The sequence below is a fragment of the Ascaphus truei genome, chromosome 17 (assembly GCF_040206685.1).
Source record: "Ascaphus truei isolate aAscTru1 chromosome 17, aAscTru1.hap1, whole genome shotgun sequence".
Classification (NCBI taxonomy): Eukaryota; Metazoa; Chordata; class Amphibia; order Anura; family Ascaphidae; genus Ascaphus; species Ascaphus truei.
Window position 1 is genome coordinate 4,604,943 of NC_134499.1, and position 22,283 is coordinate 4,627,225.

At 59.0% G+C, this 22,283-nt stretch overlaps 1 protein-coding gene across 1 annotated transcript in view; it reads right to left on the reverse strand.

Annotated features, from left to right (window-relative positions):
• Nucleotides 1–5,737: 5,737 nt before the first annotated feature.
• Nucleotides 5,738–22,283, reverse strand: part of TAB1 (TGF-beta activated kinase 1 (MAP3K7) binding protein 1) — a 63,843-nt gene continuing 47,297 nt past the window's right edge. The window contains exons 10-11 of the mRNA XM_075573751.1: nt 17,218–17,368; nt 5,738–6,825 (exon numbers count right to left, since the gene is read on the reverse strand). Coding sequence (XP_075429866.1) covers nt 6,615–6,825; nt 17,218–17,368 — 362 coding nt within the window. The 3' untranslated portion in view covers nt 5,738–6,614. The remainder of the gene's footprint in view (nt 6,826–17,217; nt 17,369–22,283) is intronic.

The window sequence follows — 22,283 nt, forward strand, 5'->3', positions numbered from 1 at the left end:
ATTGATTCTGTTATAATATGTTTACTTAATGCTTCCGCATGGCTGCTCACCTTGGTGAAACATAAGACTCTGGGAGAAGATCACTTTATCTGTTTATTGTTCTGTTAAATGTGTTATTAAGCCTCACTACAGCTCACCGCTCTGGAGACTGTTTAACTGTAAATAATATTTTAGGTTATAAATGCTGAGGATTTAATATTAGTTTTTATTATCCTGACACCACGTAACTCAGTATATGGGGACCTTAAACACCTGCTAGCTTGTGAATTATCTCCCAAAATCTCTACAACCTCAGCTTACAGTCATCATGTCCTGCCTCCAGTCTCCTAGCGATGGGCTCCAGTCTCCTAGCGATGGGCTCCAGTCTCCTAGCGATGGGCTCCAGTCTCCTAGCGATGGGCTCCAGTCTTCCTAACGATGGGCTCCAGTCTCCCTAGCGATGGGCTCCAGTCTCCCTAGCGATGGGCTCCAGTCTTCCTAACGATGGGATCCAGTCTCCCTAGTATATGGGGACCTTAAACACCTGCTAGCTTGTGAATTATCTCCCAAAATCTCTACAACCTCAGCTTACAGTCATCATGTCCTGCCTCCAGTCTCCTAGCGATGGGCTCCAGTCTCCCTAGCGATGGGCTCCAGTCTCCTTAGCGATGGGCTCCAGTCTCCCTAGCGATGGGCTCCAGTCTCCCTAGCGATGGACTCGTCTCCCACCGATGGGATCCAGTCTCCCTAGCGATGGGCTCCAGTCTCCCTAGCGATGGGCTCCAGTCTCCCTAGCGATGGGATCCAGTCTCCCTAGCGATGGGCTCCAGTCTTCCTAATGATGGGATCCAGTCTCCCTAGTATATGGGGACCTTAAACACCTGCTAGCTTGTGAATTATCTCCCAAAATCTCTACAACCTCAGCTTACAGTCATCATGTCCTGCCTCCAGACTCCTAGCGATGGGCTCCAGTCTCCTAGCGATGGGCTCCAGTCTCCCTAGCGATGGGCTCCAGTCTCCTAGCGATGGGCTCCAGTCTCCCTAGCGATGGGATCCAGTCTGCCTAGCGATGGGATCCAGTCTGCCTAGCGATGGGATCCAGTCTCCCTAGCGATGGGCTCCAGTCTCCTAGCGATGGGATCCAGCCTCCTAGCGATGGGCTCCAGTCTCCCTAGCGATGGGATCCAGTCTCCCTAGCGATGGGATCCGTCTTCCAAACGATGGGCTCCAGTCTCCCTAGTGATGGGCTCCAGTCTCCCTAGCGATGGGCTCCAGTCTCCCTAGCGATGGGCTCCAGTCTCCTAGCGATGGGCTCCAGTCTCCTAGCGATGGGATCCAGTCTGCCTAGCGATGGGATCCAGTCTCCCTAGCGATGGGCTCCAGTCTCCTAGCGATGGGATCCAGCCTCCTAGCGATGGGCTCCAGTCTCCCTAGCGATGGGATCCAGTCTTCCAAACGATGGGCTCCAGTCTCCCTAGCGATGGGATCCAGTCTTCCTAACGATGGGATCCAGTCTCCCTAGCGATGGGATCCAGTCTCCTAGCGATGGGATCCAGTATCCTAGCGATGGGATCGTCTCCCTAGCGATGGGATCCAGTCTCCTAGCGATGGGATCCAGTCTCCCTAACGATTTTCATCCCAGCGGCTAAAGTTTAATTTCTTCTCTTCTCAATTACATTAATAATACATTGAAATTACTAGAAAAAAAGGGCTTTATAGTTTACCTGATGTATGTATACAATAATATATACGCCTGATATGTGCATATAATATTATTTATTATTACAAACATAAAATGCATAACAGCATGTTCTTGTATAGCGCTGCTAGTTTTTACGTAGCACTTTACAGACACATTTTGCAGGCACAGGTCCCTGCCCCGTGGAGCTTACAATCTATGTTTTTGGTGCCTGAGGCAAAGGGAGATAAAGTAACTTGCCCAAGGTCACAAGGAGCTGACACCGGGAATTTAACCAGGTTCCCCTGCTTCTCACTCAGTGCCAGTCAGTGTCTTTTCTCACTGAGCCGCTACTTCCCCCTTTGTGCAGTATGTGGCGATTTTGCACGGCTGTTATTTGTATATTTTACATTTTAAAGTTAAAAAAAATGTCACTGCCATTAGTACACTTTGCCCCTAGGAGGGACTGACCCCTTAACCCTATCACTGCCATTAGTACACTTTGCCCCTAGGAGAGACTGACCCCTTAACCCTGTCACTGCCATTAGTACACTTTGCCCCTAGGAGAGACTGACCCCTTAACCCTGTCACTGCCATTAGTACACTTTGCTCCTAGGAGGGACTGATCCCTTAACCCTGTCACTGCCATTAATACACTTTGCTCCTAGGAGAGACTGATCCCTTAACCCTGTCACTGCCATTAGTACACTTTGCTCCTAGGAGAGACTGACCCCTTAACCCTGTCACTGCCATTAGTACACTTTGCTCCTAGGAGGGACTGACCCCTTAACCCTGTCACTGCCATTAGTACACTTGTGACCTTGGGAACGTCATTATCAGTATTCCAAGCACAGAAATAAGATTGTAAGCTCTTCGGGGCAGGGGCTCGTTGTGCCTGCAGCACTGGGCACTGTTAGAGCTATACAAGAAAATATTAGTATTAATTACCCGACCTAATAATCCTCCTCCATCCTCAGTGACGAGTTCCAGTTGCCAGATATGGATCCCCTTATTTTAATCTATCAAACATGTCACTGTCATTACAAAGGGACCCCACGCGCTGTTTCTTTTTACATTTTTTAAGCCGGATAGAAGCAGCGGGTCTCCTGAGCGGGACCCCACTCATTTTATCTGCGGGGACCCCTGTTCCGGAGATACTTCCCTCCGTAGGGGGCGCTGGTACCCACTCCGCTCGGTTAGCAGGGTTCACGTAATGGCGGAGTTTCAAAGCTCGCGCGGGCCAATACGACGCTGTGACATCATCATGTTCGGCTTCCTATTGGCCAGTGTGACGCAGAAACTTTAAACCCCAGCTAGCTCAGCCGGAGCGGCTACCGGCATCCTCTACGGAGGTCTGTATCTCCGGAAGCAGGGGGTCCCCTGAAATGAATGGGGTTCAGCACCGGAGAGCCCCTGCTTCAAACGTGTGCTAAAAAAACCCAAAACAAAACCACTTGGATTCCTTCTTTAAAACGCGGCTCGGCACTAATCCGCTTGCAGGCGGGAGAGGAAGTTAATGTATGACCCTAAATGACCCTAAAATAAGAAGCATTGACACGCGCCGTACAAAGTGCAGCTCGGAAGACAAGGACAGAGCCAGTTATTTCCCATTCACACGCAGGCAAATAACGTGAATTCCAGGCATCGGAGAACGTCTTTCATTTGCCTGTATAGTCCACCTCTCTGTTATAACTTAACGCCTTCTACACAATTCCCCGCTGTAGTTACAGTGCTGTGCGTGTCTTGTTCACCGTGGCGGCCATATTTAATGATATGACATTATTGATTCACTGGAGAGGTTTCCTTTATTTACAATAAATAAATATAATAAAATGTTTTACCAAGAAATAATACTCTTAAATACCCAATTATTTTATGCTAGATCATTTGATTGAATGGACGGTTGTTGAATGTCATAGTCCTATTATAATTCTTTATACTATAGAATGTTGTTACTTTATTTCATTCAAACTGTTAAAGCTGCAACCTGTGCTAATCACCATTTTATATAAATATATATATACAGTGTATATATATATATATATATATATATATACACACGAGTGTGCCAGCTATCGCGGTGCGCAACGAGGCCGACGCGCTTCTTGTGATGTCTCTAGTCCAGGGGTGGGCAACTCCAGTCCTCAAGGGCCACCAACAGGTCAGGTTTTCAGGATGTCCCTGCTTCAGTACAGATGATTCAATCAGTTGCTCAGTCTTTGATTGAGCAACCTGTGCTGCAGCAGGGATATCCTGAAAACCTGACCTGGTGGTGGCTTGGGACTGGAGCTGCCGCCCCCCCCCCCCCCCCCCGCTCTCTAGTCTAAGGATGCTCATGAGATTTCACCATTTATTGGATTATCGGGCCATCTGCTACCCAGCACCCAAACCCCCTCCCCCCACGCACGCACCAGAGTGATCTTTAACCCGCTGTCAGAGCCGCGTGTGAACGCAGGTGGGAGCGATTACAGTAGCACGCAGCGCTGGGGGGCGAGCCGCTATACAGACGTGGATGCAGTGTTTGTAATACTAATCGTCACCATTTTGTATTTTTATCTTACGGTTTATTAAAAGACCCTTCTCCCTTTTTTCTTTCTTGTCATATAACAAACAATAATATATATTAAAAAAAAAAGCACATTCTGCAGTGCTCACGTTTAACAGATTAATATTGTATTTTGGTTCATTTTCCCCACTCTTGAAGAACTGTTTGGGGGGGGGGGAATCTTTGTTCCATTTTGAATGCTGTTGTCCCACCCATGATGTACTACGCTGCAGAATGTTGGCGCTTTACAAATAAGAAGATAATAATAATATAACAGAATGTAGAAATGTCTCATGGGATTGAAGAATCCATTTTGTCTTACTGGCTTCCATTTTGTCTGTTGCATAAAACGTGGTGATTACAATTAGGATTTTTCAGTGTTGCTGAAATTCCTCCGTCTGACGTTATATCAGTACAAGAGCATCTGAGAAAGTGGCAACATTTGTAGGATAATAAAGTTGTTTTTTAGATACGAGGAGCAGCTAATCAGTATTAAACACGGGAGGTTTGTGAGGACAGAGACTGATAGTATGAGTAGAGATCTCACAAAGATGTCTGGGAGGTAAAAATACGGGCATACGGGCTTTGTTTATACGGGCTTTGTTTATACGGGTATACGGGCTTTGTTTATACGGGTATACGGGCTTTGTTTAGACATATAACATAAATATAATTTTTGCCTGTAACATGCGTTCTCTGAAGAATGAAGGAGACCTGCCTCAATCTTCATTCATCTAAAGCAGGGATGGGGAACGTCAGGCCCGAGGGCCGTATAAGGCCCCCGAAATCATTTGGTCAGGCCCTGCTAAGGCAACTGCTATAACCAGGGTCACGCTATTTTTTTTAAAAATGGCCGCCGCGCGCCCGATCGGGAGGAGGTGGTGTGAGGCGCCGGCTGCCCTACACGATCCCCAGCAGCCACCGTACTAGCCCCAGCAGCCACCGCACTCCCCGCGCAGCAGTCTCCACACTTCCCCAGCAGTTCCCCCGCACTTACCCCAGCATCCGCCCTACACGATCCCCCCAGCAGCAGCAACTACCAGAGGTAGGGGGGCGGGGTTCTGTGTGCCTGCATGCCTGCCGTGTGCCTGCCTGTCTGTGTCTGTATGGCCCGCGAACGATGTTATAAATATCCAAATGGCCCTTGGCAGAAAAAAGGTTCCCCACCCCTGATCTAAAGGACCATCTTCACGGAATAATCATTTTTCATTGCCGAGATACCAAGCAGTGAAAAACAGGGCCGCGGGGGAACGGATACAAAAGAATTGCAATGGAGGCAAACCCCCCCCCCCCCCCCCCCCAAAAAAAATAAGTTAACATCATTGTTTTGAGTTGATGAGACTGCCATCTTGGTTCCTGCGGTGAGTTGCGCTCCAGACACCCGGCGGAACGGGCCACGTCCTGAAAAGGATTTTGTTTCGTAACTTTTATAAAGCGGCACAATTTTGAACCTGTTTGTGACCAGCGAAACCTGCAATGCTACCACGTTCGGATAACCATTTTCCTGACCGGTCCCGGGACAAAGTCGGCGTAGGAAAAGAGAATAACATTGACTTTATTGTATACACATATATACATATCACTTCGCCGCCACCGCCCCTCTCCCCGCACGTGTGGCCGCCGCTGCACAGAACCAGTACTCTGCTCTGTACATGGGTTCCACGGCTTAGGCCAGGGTGGCAAGCCCCAGTCCTCAAGGGCCACCAACAGGTCAGGGTCTCAGGAAATCCCTGCTTCAGCACAGGTGGCTCACTCAAAGCAGGGATATCCTTAAAACCGGACCTGTTGGTGGCCCGTGAGGACTGGAGCTGCCCGCCCCCCCCCCCACCCGGCTTAGGCTATTAACCTTTGTATCGCAAACCAACGTTCAGCTTAATGTGTCAGAAAGGAGCAGTCAGTTACCAATCAATCATTTCCAAACGGATCTCAGAACCGGCTGACCGATTGCTGCTCTCATCAGGCAGCCTCGGCAGTTTCTATTGCCTCTCCCAGAATCCTTTGCTCGTCTCGTCCCCGCTGTTTATTGGCTGCCCTTCCCAAGTGAGGGCAGTGACATCATCAGACTGGAATTAAAGCTTCACCGGAGCCTATCTGCCATGTTACTCAAGGGACTTTCTAGCAGGACATTAATAAGTGGTGCTCTGCCCAAAAGGTCATCTCGTCACCCAAGAAGACACCATTGAGCCCGTTCACTTGTAGGGCTGTATGGTGGCTCCCGGAAGAACGCGCCTTAGTAAACATGGGCTTTACGTGAAGCGTAGGAAGGACTGGACTTGTCCCAAACCTGGTTTAGTTTGTGAATTCTTGTACTTTCGGTGATGGAGATGCGTTAGGAGACGGGGTTATAGTACGTTTGAGGTGGGCATGCACCTTTTATTGTCCCTGTAGGAAGATGATCGCCCCGCTCCCAGCTCACTGCGCGGCCAGCACAGCCGCCGGTTCCCCGTGCTCCACGTTCCACATCTGGTAGAAGTCAGTGAAGTCCACGTAGGGTTCCACGCGGCCATCCTCGTCTGGCTGCAGGGAGAAGGACGGGCGCGAGCGGAAGAGGCCTCCATCTGAGCTGGAGCTGCTGCTCTGGGTGTGAGTGTTGGTGGACTGGAGAGTAGCACTTGGTGATTGCCTGGGAGGGGGAGACAGGGAGGGGGAGTAGGGGGAGAGCGGGGGGGGGGGGAGAGTGCGGGGGGGGGGAGAGGGAGGGGCATGAAGGAAGGAGATAGGGTAGGAAGGAAGGAGCGAGGGCAGGAAACAGGGAGAGAGTGCAGGAAGGAAGGAGGGAGGGCAGGAAGGAAGGAGATAGGGTAGGAAGGAAGGAGCGAGGGCAGGAAACAGGGAGAGAGTGCAGGAAGGAAGGAGGGAGGGCAGGAAGGAAGGAGCGAGGGCAGGAAACAGGGAGAGAGTGCAGGAAGGAAGGAGGGAGGGCGGAAGGAGGGAGAGAGGGCAGAAAGGAAGGAGTGAGGGCAGGAAGGAAGGAGTGAGGGCAGGAAGGAAGGAGTGAGGGCAGGAAGGAAGGAGTGAGGGCAGGAAGGAAGGAGTGAGGGCAGGAAGGAAGGAGTGAGGGCAGGAAGGAGGGAGAGAGGGCAGAAAGGAAGGAGAGAGGGCAGGAAAGAGGGAGAGTGTGCAGGAAGGAAGGAGGGAGGGCAGGAAGGAGGGAGAGAGGGCAAAAAGGAAGGAGAGAGGGCAGCAAGGAAGGAGAGAGGGCAGCAAGGAAGGAGAGAGGGCAGCAGGGAGGGAGAGAGGGCAGCAGGGAGGGAGAAAGGGCAGGAAGGAGGGAGAGAGGGCAGGAAGGAGGGAGAAAGGGCAGGAAGGAGGGATAAAGGGCAGGAAGGAGGGAGAGGGCAGGAAGGCAGGAAGGAGAGGGAAGGAAGGAGTGAGGGCAGGAAAGAGGGAGAGAGGGCAGGAAGGAGGGAGAGAGGGCAGGAAGGAGGGAGAGAGGGCAGGAAGGAGGGAGAGAGGGCAGGAAGGAGGGAGAGAGGGCAGGAAGGAGGGAGAGAGGGCATGAAGGAAGGAGAGAGGGCAGGAAGGAAGGCGAGAGAGGGCAGGAAGGAAGGCGAGAGAGGGCAGGAAGGAGGGAGAGAGGGCAGGAAGGCGGGAGAGAGGGCAGGAAGGCGGGAGAGAGGGCAGGAAGGAAGACGAGAAAGGGCAGGAAGGAGGGAGAGAGGGCAGGAAGGCGGGAGAGAGGGCAGGAAGGCGGGAGAGAGAGCAGTAAGGCGGGAGAGAGCAGTAAGGCGGGAGAGAGCAGTAAGGCGGGAGAAGGCAGGAAGGAATGAGAGAGGGCAGGAAGGCGGGAGAGAGGGCAGGAAGGCGGGAGAGAGAGCAGGAAGGCGGGAGAGAGAGCAGGAAGGCGGGAGAGAGAGCAGGAAGGCGGGAGAGAGAGCAGGAAGGCGGGAGAGAGAGCAGGAAGGCGGGAGAGAGAGCAGGAAGGAAGGAGAGAGGGCAGGAAGGAAGGAGAGAGGGCAGGCTATTATTATAAGTACATGGAAAAGCTCTGCAATTAGTGTGTAGTGTCTTTTAAAAGGTCATCAAAACAAATTGATTTATAAGCTGTATTTACTGCTTTATATAGAAAAGAAAATCTCTATATACAAAATTACACACAGCATTTCTTCTGCACTCCTGTATGTGTGTGTGTATGTATGTGTGAGAGTGTGTGAGTGTGTGAGAGAGTGTGTGAGAGTGTGTGAGAGTGTGTGTATATATGTATATATGTGTATGTGTATGTGTTTGTGTATATATACACACACACACACACACACACACACACACACACACACACACACACACACACACACACACACACACACACACACACACACACACACACACACACACACACACACACACACACACACACACACAGTATTGCACTGCTTTAAATATAAAAACCTTTGTATGTACTTGTCCATATATCAAATGATATACCCACCCCCTTATATACTGCTCGGCTCTATATAGGACATATTTACGGGGGCCGGGGGACATAGTTACGGGGGCCGGGGGGACATAGTTACGGGGGCCGGGGGACATAGTTACGGGGGCCGGGGGACATAGTTACGGGGGGCCGGGGGATATAGTTACGGGGGCCGGGGGACATAGTTACGGGGGCCGGGGAAATAGTTACGGGGGCCGGGGGACATAGTTACGGGGGCCGGGGGACATAGTTACGGGGGGCCGGGGGACATAGTTACGGGGGCCGGGGGACATAGTTACGGGGGCCGGGGGACATAGTTACGGGGGCCGGGGGACATAGTTACGGGGGCCGGGGGACATAGTTACGGGGGCCGGGGGACATAGTTACGGGGGCCGGGGGACATAGTTACGGGGGCCGGGGGACATAGTTACGGGGGCCGGGGGACATAGTTACGGGGGCCGGGGGACATAGTTACGGGGGCCGGGGGACATAGTTACGGGGGCCGGGGGACATAGTTACGGGGGCCGGGGGACATAGTTACGGGGGCCGGGGGACATAGTTACGGGGGCCGGGGGACATAGTTACGGGGGCCGGGGGGACATAGTTACGGGGGCCGGGGGACATAGTTACGGGGGCCGGGGGACATAGTTACGGGGGCCGGGGGACATAGTTACGGGGGCCGGGGGACATAGTTACGGGGGCCGGGGGACATAGTTACGGGGGCCGGGGGACATAGTTACGGGGGCCGGGGGACACAGTTACGGGGGGCGGGGGACACAGTTACGGGGGGCCGGGGGACACAGTTACGGGGGCCGGGGGACACAGTTACGGGGGCCGGGGGACACAGTTACGGGGGCCGGGGGACACAGTTACGGGGGCCGGGGGACACAGTTACGGGGGCCGGGGGACATAGTTACGGGGGCCGGGGGACATAGTTACGGGGGCCGGGGGACATAGTTACGGGGGCCGGGGGACATAGTTACGGGGGCCGGGGGACATAGTTACGGGGGCCGGGGGACATAGTTACGGGGGCCGGGGGACATAGTTACGGGGGCCGGGGGACATAGTTACGGGGGCCGGGGGACATAGTTACGGGGGCCGGGGGACATAGTTACGGGGGCCGGGGGACATAGTTACGGGGGCCGGGGGACATAGTTACGGGGGCCGGGGGACATAGTTACGGGGGCCGGGGGACATAGTTACGGGGGCCGGGGGACATAGTTACGGGGGCCGGGGGACATAGTTACGGGGGCCGGGGGACATAGTTACGGGGGCCGGGGGACATAGTTACGGGGGCCGGGGGACATAGTTACGGGGGACATAGTTACGGGGGACATAGTTACGGGGGCCGGGGGACACAGTTACGGGGGCCGGGGGACACAGTTACGGGGGCCGGGGGACATAGTTACGGGGGCCGGGGGACACAGTTACGGGGGCCGGGGGACATAGTTACGGGGGCCGGGGGACATAGTTACGGGGGCCGGGGGACATAGTTACGGGGGCCGGGGGACATAGTTACGGGGGCCGGGGGACATAGTTACGGGGGCCGGGGGACATAGTTACGGGGGCCGGGGGACATAGTTACGGGGGCCGGGGGACATAGTTACGGGGGCCGGGGGACACAGTTACGGGGGCCGGGGGACACAGTTACGGGGGCCGGGGGACACAGTTACGGGGGCCGGGGGACACAGTTACGGGGGCCGGGGGACACAGTTACGGGGGCTGGGGACATAGTTACGGGGGCCGGGGACATAGTTACGGGGGCCGGGGGACACAGTTACGGGGGCCGGGGACATAGTTACGGGGGCCGGGGGACATAGTTACGGGGGCCGGGGGACATAGTTACGGGGGCCGGGGGACATAGTTACGGGGGGCCGGGGGACATAGTTACGGGGGGCCGGGGGACATAGTTACGGGGGCCGGGGACATAGTTACGGGGGCCGGGGACATAGTTACGGGGGCCGGGGACATAGTTACGGGGGCCGGGGGACATAGTTACGGGGGCCGGGGACATAGTTACGGGGGCCGGGGACATAGTTACGGGGGCCGGGGGACACAGTTACGGGGGCCGGGGACATAGTTACGGGGGCCGGGGGACATAGTTACGGGGGCCGGGGGACATAGTTACGGGGGCCGGGGGACATAGTTACGGGGGGCCGGGGGACATAGTTACGGGGGGCCGGGGGACATAGTTACGGGGGCCGGGGACATAGTTACGGGGGCCGGGGACATAGTTACGGGGGCCGGGGGACATAGTTACGGGGGCCGGGGACATAGTTACGGGGGCCGGGGGACATAGTTACGGGGGCCGGGGGACATAGTTACGGGGGCCGGGGGACATAGTTACGGGGGCCGGGGGACATAGTTACGGGGGGCCGGGGGACATAGTTACGGGGGACATAGTTACGGGGGCCGGGGGACATAGTTACGGGGGCCGGGGGACATAGTTACGGGGGACATAGTTACGGGGCCGGGGGACATAGTTACGGGGGACACAGTTACGGGGGCCGGGGGACATAGTTACGGGGGACATAGTTACGGGGGGCCGGGGGACATAGTTACGGGGGACATAGTTACGGGGGCCGGGGGACATAGTTACGGGGGACATAGTTACGGGGGCCGGGGGACATAGTTACGGGGGACACAGTTACGGGGGCCGGGGGACATAGTTACGGGGGCCGGGGGACATAGTTACGGGGGACATAGTTACGGGGGCCGGGGGACATAGTTACGGGGGCCGGGGGACATAGTTACGGGGGACATAGTTACGGGGGCCGGGGGACATAGTTACGGGGGCCGGGGGACATAGTTACGGGGGCCGGGGGACATAGTTACGGGGGCCGGGGGACATAGTTACGGGGGCCGGGGGACATAGTTACGGGGGACATAGTTACGGGGGCCGGGGGACATAGTTACGGGGGACACAGTTACGGGGGCCGGGGGACATAGTTACGGGGGACATAGTTACGGGGGACACAGTTACGGGGGCCGGGGGACATAGTTACGGGGGACATAGTTACGGGGGCCGGGGGACACAGTTACGGGGGCCGGGGGACATAGTTACGGGGGACATAGTTACGGGGGCCGGGGGACATAGTTACGGGGGCCGGGGGACATAGTTACGGGGGCCGGGGGACATAGTTACGGGGGCCGGGGGACATAGTTACGGGGGCCGGGGGACATAGTTACGGGGGCCGGGGGACATAGTTACGGGGGCCGGGGGACATAGTTACGGGGGCCGGGGACATAGTTACGGGGGCCGGGGGACATAGTTACGGGGGACATAGTTACGGGGGACATAGTTACGGGGGACATAGTTACGGGGGACATAGTTACGGGGGCCGGGGGACATAGTTACGGGGGGCCGGGGGACATAGTTACGGGGGACATAGTTACGGGGGCCGGGGGACATAGTTACGGGGGCCGGGGGACATAGTTACGGGGGCCGGGGGACATAGTTACGGGGGGCCGGGGGACATAGTTACGGGGGGCCGGGGGACATAGTTACGGGGGCCGGGGGACATAGTTACGGGGGCCGGGGGACATAGTTACGGGGGCCGGGGGACATAGTTACGGGGGCCGGGGGACACAGTTACGGGGGCCGGGGGACATAGTTACGGGGGCCGGGGGACACAGTTACGGGGGCCGGGGGACATAGTTACGGGGGCCGGGGGACACAGTTACGGGGGCCGGGGGACATAGTTACGGGGGGCCGGGGGACATAGTTACGGGGGCCGGTGGACATAGTTACGGGGGCCGGTGGACATAGTTACGGGGGGCCGGGGGACATAGTTACGGGGGACATAGTTACGGGGGCCGGGGGACATAGTTACGGGGGCCGGGGGACATAGTTACGGGGGGCCGGGGGACATAGTTACGGGGGGCCGGGGGACATAGTTACGGGGGCCGGGGGACATAGTTACGGGGGCCGGGGGACATAGTTACGGGGGCCGGGGGACATAGTTACGGGGGCCGGGGGACATAGTTACGGGGGCCGGGGGACATAGTTACGGGGGCCGGGGGACATAGTTACGGGGGCCGGGGGACATAGTTACGGGGGCCGGGGGACATAGTTACGGGGGCCGGGGGACATAGTTACGGGGGCCGGGGGACATAGTTACGGGGGCCGGGGGACATAGTTACGGGGGGCGGGGGACATAGTTACGGGGGCCGGGGGACATAGTTACGGGGGCCGGGGGACATAGTTACGGGGGCCGGGGGACATAGTTACGGGGGCCGGGGGACATAGTTACGGGGGCCGGGGGACATAGTTACGGGGGCCGGGGGACATAGTTACGGGGGCCGGGGGACATAGTTACGGGGGCCGGGGGACATAGTTACGGGGGCCGGGGGACATAGTTACGGGGGCCGGGGGACATAGTTACGGGGGCCGGGGGACATAGTTACGGGGGCCGGGGGACATAGTTACGGGGGCCGGGGGACATAGTTACGGGGGCCGGGGGACATAGTTACGGGGGCCGGGGGACATAGTTACAGGGGCCGGGGGACATAGTTACAGGGGCCGGGGGACATAGTTACGGGGGGCGGGGGACATAGTTACGGGGGCCGGGGGACATAGTTACGGGGGCCGGGGGACATAGTTACGGGGGCCGGGGGACATAGTTACGGGGGCCGGGGGACATAGTTACGGGGGCCGGGGGATATAGTTACGGGGGCCGGAGGACATAGTTACGGGGGGCCGGGGGACATAGTTACGGGGGCCGGGGGACATAGTTACGGGGGCCGGGGGACATAGTTACGGGGGCCGGGGGACATAGTTACGGGGGCCGGGGGACATAGTTACGGGGGGCGGGGGACATAGTTACGGGGGCCGGGGGACATAGTTACGGGGGCCGGGGGACATAGTTACGGGGGCCGGGGGACATAGTTACGGGGGCCGGGGGACATAGTTACGGGGGCCGGGGGACATAGTTACGGGGGCCGGGGGACATAGTTACGGGGGACATAGTTACGGGGGACATAGTTACGGGGGCCGGGGGACACAGTTACGGGGGCCGGGGGACACAGTTACGGGGGCCGGGGGACATAGTTACGGGGGCCGGGGGACACAGTTACGGGGGCCGGGGGACATAGTTACGGGGGCCGGGGGACATAGTTACGGGGGCCGGGGGACATAGTTACGGGGGCCGGGGGACATAGTTACGGGGGCCGGGGGACATAGTTACGGGGGCCGGGGGACATAGTTACGGGGGCCGGGGGACATAGTTACGGGGGCCGGGGGACATAGTTACGGGGGCCGGGGGACACAGTTACGGGGGCCGGGGGACACAGTTACGGGGGCCGGGGGACACAGTTACGGGGGCCGGGGGACACAGTTACGGGGGCCGGGGGACACAGTTACGGGGGCTGGGGACATAGTTACGGGGGCCGGGGACATAGTTACGGGGGCCGGGGGACACAGTTACGGGGGCCGGGGACATAGTTACGGGGGCCGGGGGACATAGTTACGGGGGCCGGGGGACATAGTTACGGGGGCCGGGGGACATAGTTACGGGGGGCCGGGGGACATAGTTACGGGGGGCCGGGGGACATAGTTACGGGGGCCGGGGACATAGTTACGGGGGCCGGGGACATAGTTACGGGGGCCGGGGACATAGTTACGGGGGCCGGGGGACATAGTTACGGGGGCCGGGGACATAGTTACGGGGGCCGGGGACATAGTTACGGGGGCCGGGGGACACAGTTACGGGGGCCGGGGACATAGTTACGGGGGCCGGGGGACATAGTTACGGGGGCCGGGGGACATAGTTACGGGGGCCGGGGGACATAGTTACGGGGGGCCGGGGGACATAGTTACGGGGGGCCGGGGGACATAGTTACGGGGGCCGGGGACATAGTTACGGGGGCCGGGGACATAGTTACGGGGGCCGGGGGACATAGTTACGGGGGCCGGGGACATAGTTACGGGGGCCGGGGGACATAGTTACGGGGGCCGGGGGACATAGTTACGGGGGCCGGGGGACATAGTTACGGGGGCCGGGGGACATAGTTACGGGGGGCCGGGGGACATAGTTACGGGGGACATAGTTACGGGGGCCGGGGGACATAGTTACGGGGGCCGGGGGACATAGTTACGGGGGACATAGTTACGGGGGCCGGGGGACATAGTTACGGGGGACACAGTTACGGGGGCCGGGGGACATAGTTACGGGGGACATAGTTACGGGGGGCCGGGGGACATAGTTACGGGGGACATAGTTACGGGGGCCGGGGGACATAGTTACGGGGGACATAGTTACGGGGGCCGGGGGACATAGTTACGGGGGACACAGTTACGGGGGCCGGGGGACATAGTTACGGGGGCCGGGGGACATAGTTACGGGGGACATAGTTACGGGGGCCGGGGGACATAGTTACGGGGGCCGGGGGACATAGTTACGGGGGACATAGTTACGGGGGCCGGGGGACATAGTTACGGGGGCCGGGGGACATAGTTACGGGGGCCGGGGGACATAGTTACGGGGGCCGGGGGACATAGTTACGGGGGCCGGGGGACATAGTTACGGGGGACATAGTTACGGGGGCCGGGGGACATAGTTACGGGGGACACAGTTACGGGGGCCGGGGGACATAGTTACGGGGGACATAGTTACGGGGGACACAGTTACGGGGGCCGGGGGACATAGTTACGGGGGACATAGTTACGGGGGCCGGGGGACACAGTTACGGGGGCCGGGGGACATAGTTACGGGGGACATAGTTACGGGGGCCGGGGGACATAGTTACGGGGGCCGGGGGACATAGTTACGGGGGCCGGGGGACATAGTTACGGGGGCCGGGGGACATAGTTACGGGGGCCGGGGGACATAGTTACGGGGGCCGGGGGACATAGTTACGGGGGCCGGGGGACATAGTTACGGGGGCCGGGGACATAGTTACGGGGGCCGGGGGACATAGTTACGGGGGACATAGTTACGGGGGACATAGTTACGGGGGACATAGTTACGGGGGACATAGTTACGGGGGCCGGGGGACATAGTTACGGGGGGCCGGGGGACATAGTTACGGGGGACATAGTTACGGGGGCCGGGGGACATAGTTACGGGGGCCGGGGGACATAGTTACGGGGGCCGGGGGACATAGTTACGGGGGGCCGGGGGACATAGTTACGGGGGGCCGGGGGACATAGTTACGGGGGCCGGGGGACATAGTTACGGGGGCCGGGGGACATAGTTACGGGGGCCGGGGGACATAGTTACGGGGGCCGGGGGACACAGTTACGGGGGCCGGGGGACATAGTTACGGGGGCCGGGGGACACAGTTACGGGGGCCGGGGGACATAGTTACGGGGGCCGGGGGACACAGTTACGGGGGCCGGGGGACATAGTTACGGGGGGCCGGGGGACATAGTTACGGGGGCCGGGGGACATAGTTACGGGGGCCGGTGGACATAGTTACGGGGGGCCGGGGGACATAGTTACGGGGGACATAGTTACGGGGGCCGGGGGACATAGTTACGGGGGCCGGGGGACATAGTTACGGGGGGCCGGGGGACATAGTTACGGGGGGCCGGGGGACATAGTTACGGGGGCCGGGGGACATAGTTACGGGGGCCGGGGGACATAGTTACGGGGGCCGGGGGACATAGTTACGGGGGCCGGGGGACATAGTTACGGGGGCCGGGGGACATAGTTACGGGGGCCGGGGGACATAGTTACGGGGGCCGGGGGACATAGTTACGGGGGCCGGGGGACATAGTTACGGGGGCCGGGGGACATAGTTACGGGGGCCGGGGGACATAGTTACGGGGGCCGGGGGACATAGTTACGGGGGGCGGGGGACATAGTTACGGGGGCCGGGGGACATAGTTACGGGGGCCGGGGGACATAGTTACGGGGGCCGGGGGACATAGTTACGGGGGCCGGGGGACATAGTTACGGGGGCCGGGGGACATAGTTACGGGGGCCGGGGGACATAGTTACGGGGGCCGGGGGACATAGTTACGGGGGCCGGGGGACATAGTTACGGGGGCCGGGGGACATAGTTACGGGGGCCGGGGGACATAGTTACGGGGGCCGGGGGACATAGTTACGGGGGCCGGGGGACATAGTTACGGGGGCCGGGGGACATAGTTACGGGGGCCGGGGGACATAGTTACAGGGGCCGGGGGACATAGTTACAGGGGCCGGGGGACATAGTTACGGGGGGCGGGGGACATAGTTACGGGGGCCGGGGGACATAGTTACGGGGGCCGGGGGACATAGTTACGGGGGCCGGGGGACATAGTTACGGGGGCCGGGGGACATAGTTACGGGGGCCGGGGGATATAGTTACGGGGGCCGGAGGACATAGTTACGGGGGGCCGGGGGACATAGTTACGGGGGCCGGGGGACATAGTTACGGGGGCCGGGGGACATAGTTACGGGGGCCGGGGGACATAGTTACGGGGGGCCGGGGGACATAGTTACGGGGGCCGGGGGACATAGTTACGGGGGCCGGAGGACATAGTTACGGGGGCCGGGGGACATAGTTACGGGGGCCGGGGGACATAGTTACGGGGGCCGGGGGACATAGTTACAGGAACCGGGGGACATAGTTACGGGGGCCGGGGGACATAGTTACATTGTCGGGGGACATAGTTACATTGTCGGGGTTGTTCCATCCAGGGTTGAGCTGCTGTGTGTCCCATTCACCATCGGCCCCTGTGACGGCATCACCAGAGACAGAGTGACACTGGTCTTACTGGTGTTCTGAGCACTGGAATACGGCACAGACACTGGGTATATACGGCCACCTGAAAATATACACCATGGACGTGAGGCGGGCATCAACAGACAACCCTCTCTCTACCCCCTCTCCTCCCCATCCAATACCCTCCTCTCCCAGCCTCTCCTCCCCATCCAATACCCTCCTCCCCCAGCCTCTTCTCCCCATCCAATACCCTCCTCTCCATCCAATACCCTCCTCTCCCAGCCTCTCCTCCCCATCCAATACCCTCCTCTCCCAGCCTCTCCTCCCCATCCAATACCCTCCTCTCCCAGCCTCTCCTCTCCATCCAATACCCTCCTCTCCCAGCCTCTCCTCTCCATCCAATACCCTCCTCTCCCAGCCTCTCCTCTCCATCCAATACCCTCCTCTCCCAGCCTCTCCTCTCCATCCAATAACCTCCTCTCCCAGCCTCTCCTCCCCATCCAATACCCTCCTCTCCCAGCCTCTCCTCCCCATCCAATACCCTCCTCTTCAAAATGAGACACCATGCAGCGACACGGACAGTGTGACACGGACAGTGTGACACGGCACCATGCAGCGACACGGACAGTGTGACACGGACAGTGTGACAAGGCACCATGCAGCGACACGGACAGTGTGACACGGACAGTGTGACACGGCACCATGCAGCGACACGGACAGTGTGACACGGACAGTGTGACACGGCACCATGCAGCGACACGGACAGCGTGACACGGCACTATGCAGCGACACGGACAGTGTGACACGGCACCATGCAGAGACACGGACAGTGTGACACGGCACAATGCAGAGACACGGACAGTGTGACACGGCACCATGCAGCGACACGGACAGTGTGACACGGCACCATGCAGCGACACGGACAGTGTGACACGGCACTATGCAGTGACACGGACAGCGTGACACGGCACCATGCAGTGACACGGACAGCGTGACACGGCACCATGCAGTGACACGGACAGCGTGACACGGCACCATGCAGTGACACGGACAGCGTGACACGGCACCATGCAGTGACACGGACAGCGTGACACGGCACCATGCAGCGACACGGACAGTGTGACACGGCACCATGCAGCGACACGGACAGTGTGACACGGCACCATGCAGCGACACGGACAGTGTGACACGGCACCATGCAGCGACACGGACAGTGTGACACGGCACCATGCAGAGACACGGACAGTGTGACACGGCACCATGCAGAGACACGGACAGTGTGACACGGCACCATGCAGCGACACGGACAGTGTGACACGGCACTATGCAGCGACACGGACAGTGTGACACGGCACCATGCAGCGACACGGACAGTGTGACACGGCACCATGCAGAGACACGGACAGTGTGACACGGCACCATGCAGAGACACGGACAGTGTGACACGGCACTATGCAGCGACACGGACAGTGTGACACGGCACCATGCAGTGACACGGACAGTGTGACACGGCACCATGCAGTGACACGGACAGTGTGACACGGCACTATGCAGAGACACGGACAGTATGACACGGCACCATGCAGCGACACGGACAGTGTGACACGGCACCATGCAGCGACACGGACAGTGTGACACGGCACCATGCAGTGACACGGACAGTGTGACACGGCACCATGCAGTGACACGGACAGTGTGACACGGCACCATGCAGAGACACCGACAGTGTGACACGGCACCATGCAGCGACACGGACAGTGTGACACGGCACCATGCAGAGACACGGACAGTGTGACACGGCACCATGCAGTGACACGGACAGTGTGACACGGCACCATGCAGTGACACGGACAGTGTGACACGGCACCATGCAGTGACACGGACAGTGTGACACTGCACCATGCAGTGACAGGGACAGTGTGACACGGCACTATGCAGTGACACGGACAGTGTGACACGGCACCATGCAGAGACACGGACAGTGTGACACGGCACCATGCAGAGACACCGACAGTGTGACACGGCACCATGCAGTGACACGGACAGTGTGACACGGCACCATGCAGTGACACGGACAGTGTGACACGGCACCATGCAGCGACACGGACAGTGTGACACGGCACCATGCAGTGACACGGACAGTGTGACACGGCACCATGCAGAGACACGGACAGTGTGACACGGCACCATGCAGAGACACCGACAGTGTGACACGGCACCATGCAGTGACACGGACAGTGTGACACGGCACCATGCAGTGACACGGACAGTGTGACAAGGCACCATGCAGAGACACAGACAGTGTGACACGGCACAATGCAGAGACACGGACAGTGTGACACGGCACCATGCAGTGACAGGGACAGTGTGACACGGCACTATGCAGTGACACGGACAGTGTGACACGGCACCATGCAGTGACACGGACAGTGTGACACGGCACCATGCAGCGACACGGACAGTGTGACACGGCACTATGCAGTGACACGGACAGCGTGACACGGCACTATGCAGAGACACGGACAGTGTGACACGGCACTATGCAGTGACACGGACAGTGTGACACGGCACTATGCAGTGACACGGACAGTGTGACACGGCACCATGCAGCGACACGGACAGTGTGACACGGCACCATGCAGCGACACGGACAGTGTGACACGGCACTATACAGTGACACGGACAGTGTGACACGGCACTATGCAGTGACACGGACAGTGTGACACGGCACCATGCAGCGACACGGACAGTGTGACACGGCACCATGCAGAGACACGGACAGTGTGACACGGACAGTGTGACACGGCACCATGCAGTGACAGGGACAGTGTGACACGGCACCATGCAGAGACACGGACAGTGTGACACGGACAGTGTGACACGGCACCATGCAGTGACACGGACAGTGTGACACGGCACCATGCAGTGACACGGACAGTGTGACACGGCACCATGCAGAGACACCGACAGTGTGACACGGCACCATGCAGTGACACGGACAGTGTGACACGGCACCATGCAGTGACACGGACAGTGTGACACGGCACCATGCAGTGACAGGGACAGTGTGACACGGCACCATGCAGCGACACGGACAGTGTGACACGGCACCATGCAGCGACACGGACAGTGTGACACGGCACCATGCAGTGACACGGACAGTGTGACACGGCACCATGCAGAGACACGGACAGTGTGACACGGCACCATGCAGACACGGACTGTGTGACACGGCACCATGCAGCGACACGGACAGTGTGACACGGCACCATGCAGAGACACGGACAGTGTGACACGGCACCATGCAGGGACACGGACAGTGTGACACGGCACCATGCAGTGACACGGACAGTGTGACACGGCACCATGCAGCGACACGGACAGTGTGACACGGCACTATGCAGTGACACGGACAGTGTGACACGGCACCATGCAGCGACACGGACAGTGTGACACGGCACCATGCAGCGACACGGACAGTGTGACACGGCACCATGCAGCGACACGGACAGTGTGACACGGCACCATGCAGAGACACGGACAGTGTAACACGGCACCATGCAGCGACACGGACAGTGTGACACGGCACCATGCAGCGACACGGACAGTGTGACACGGCACCATGCAGCGACACGGACAGTGTGACACGGCACCATGCAGAGACACGGACAGTGTGACACGGCACCATGCAGAGACACGGACAGTGTGACACGGCACCATGCAGCGACACAGACAGTGTGACACGGCACCATGCAGCGACACGGACAGTGTGACACGGCACCATGCAGAGACACGGACAGTGTGACACGGCACCATGCAGCGACACAGACAGTGTGACACGGCACCATGCAGCGACACGGACAGTGTGACACGGCACCATGCAGCGACACGGACAGTGTGACACGGCACTATGCAGAGACACGGACAGTGTGACACGGCACCATGCCGCGACACGGACAGTGTGACACGGCACAATGCAGCGACACGGACAGTGTGACACGGCACCATGCAGCGACACGGACAGTGTGACACGGCACTATGCAGAGACACGGACAGTGTGACACGGCACCATGCAGCGACACGGACAGTATGACACTGCACCATGCAGTGACACGGACAGTGTGACACGGCACAATGCAGTGACACGGACAGTGTGACACGGCACAATGCAGAGACACGGACAGTGTGACACGGCACTATGCAGAGACACGGACAGTGTGACACGGCACCATGCCGCGACACGGACAGTGTGACACGGCACCATGCAGTGACACGGACAGTGTGACACGGCACTATGCAGAGACACGGACAGTGTGACACGGCACCATGCAGCGACACGGACAGTGTGACACGGCACCATGCAGCGACACGGACAGTGTGACACGGCACTATGCAGAGACACGGACAGTGTGACACGGCACCATGCAGCGACACGGACAGTGTGACACGGCACCATGCAGAGACACGGACAGTGTGACACGGACAGTGTGACACGGCACAATACAGCGACACGGACAGTGTGACACGGCACTATGCAGCGACACGGACAGTGTGACACGGCACCATGCAGTGACACGGACAGTGTGACACGGCACCATGCAGCGACACGGACAGTGTGACACGGCACCATGCAGCGACACGGACAGTGTGACACGGCACCATGCAGCGACACGGACAGTGTGACACGGACAGTGTGACACGGCACCATGCAGCGACACGGACAGTGTGACACGGCACCATGCAGTGACACGGACAGTGTGACACGGACAGTGTGACACGGCACTATGCAGAGACACGGACAGTGTGACACGGCACCATGCAGCGACACGGACAGTGTGACACGGCACTATGCAGAGACACGGACAGTGTGACACGGCACCATGCCGCGACACGGACAGTGTGACACGGCACCATGCAGTGACACGGACAGTGTGACACGGACAGTGTGACACGGCACTATGCAGAGACACGGACAGTGTGACACGGCACCATGCAGCGACACGGACAGTGTGACACGG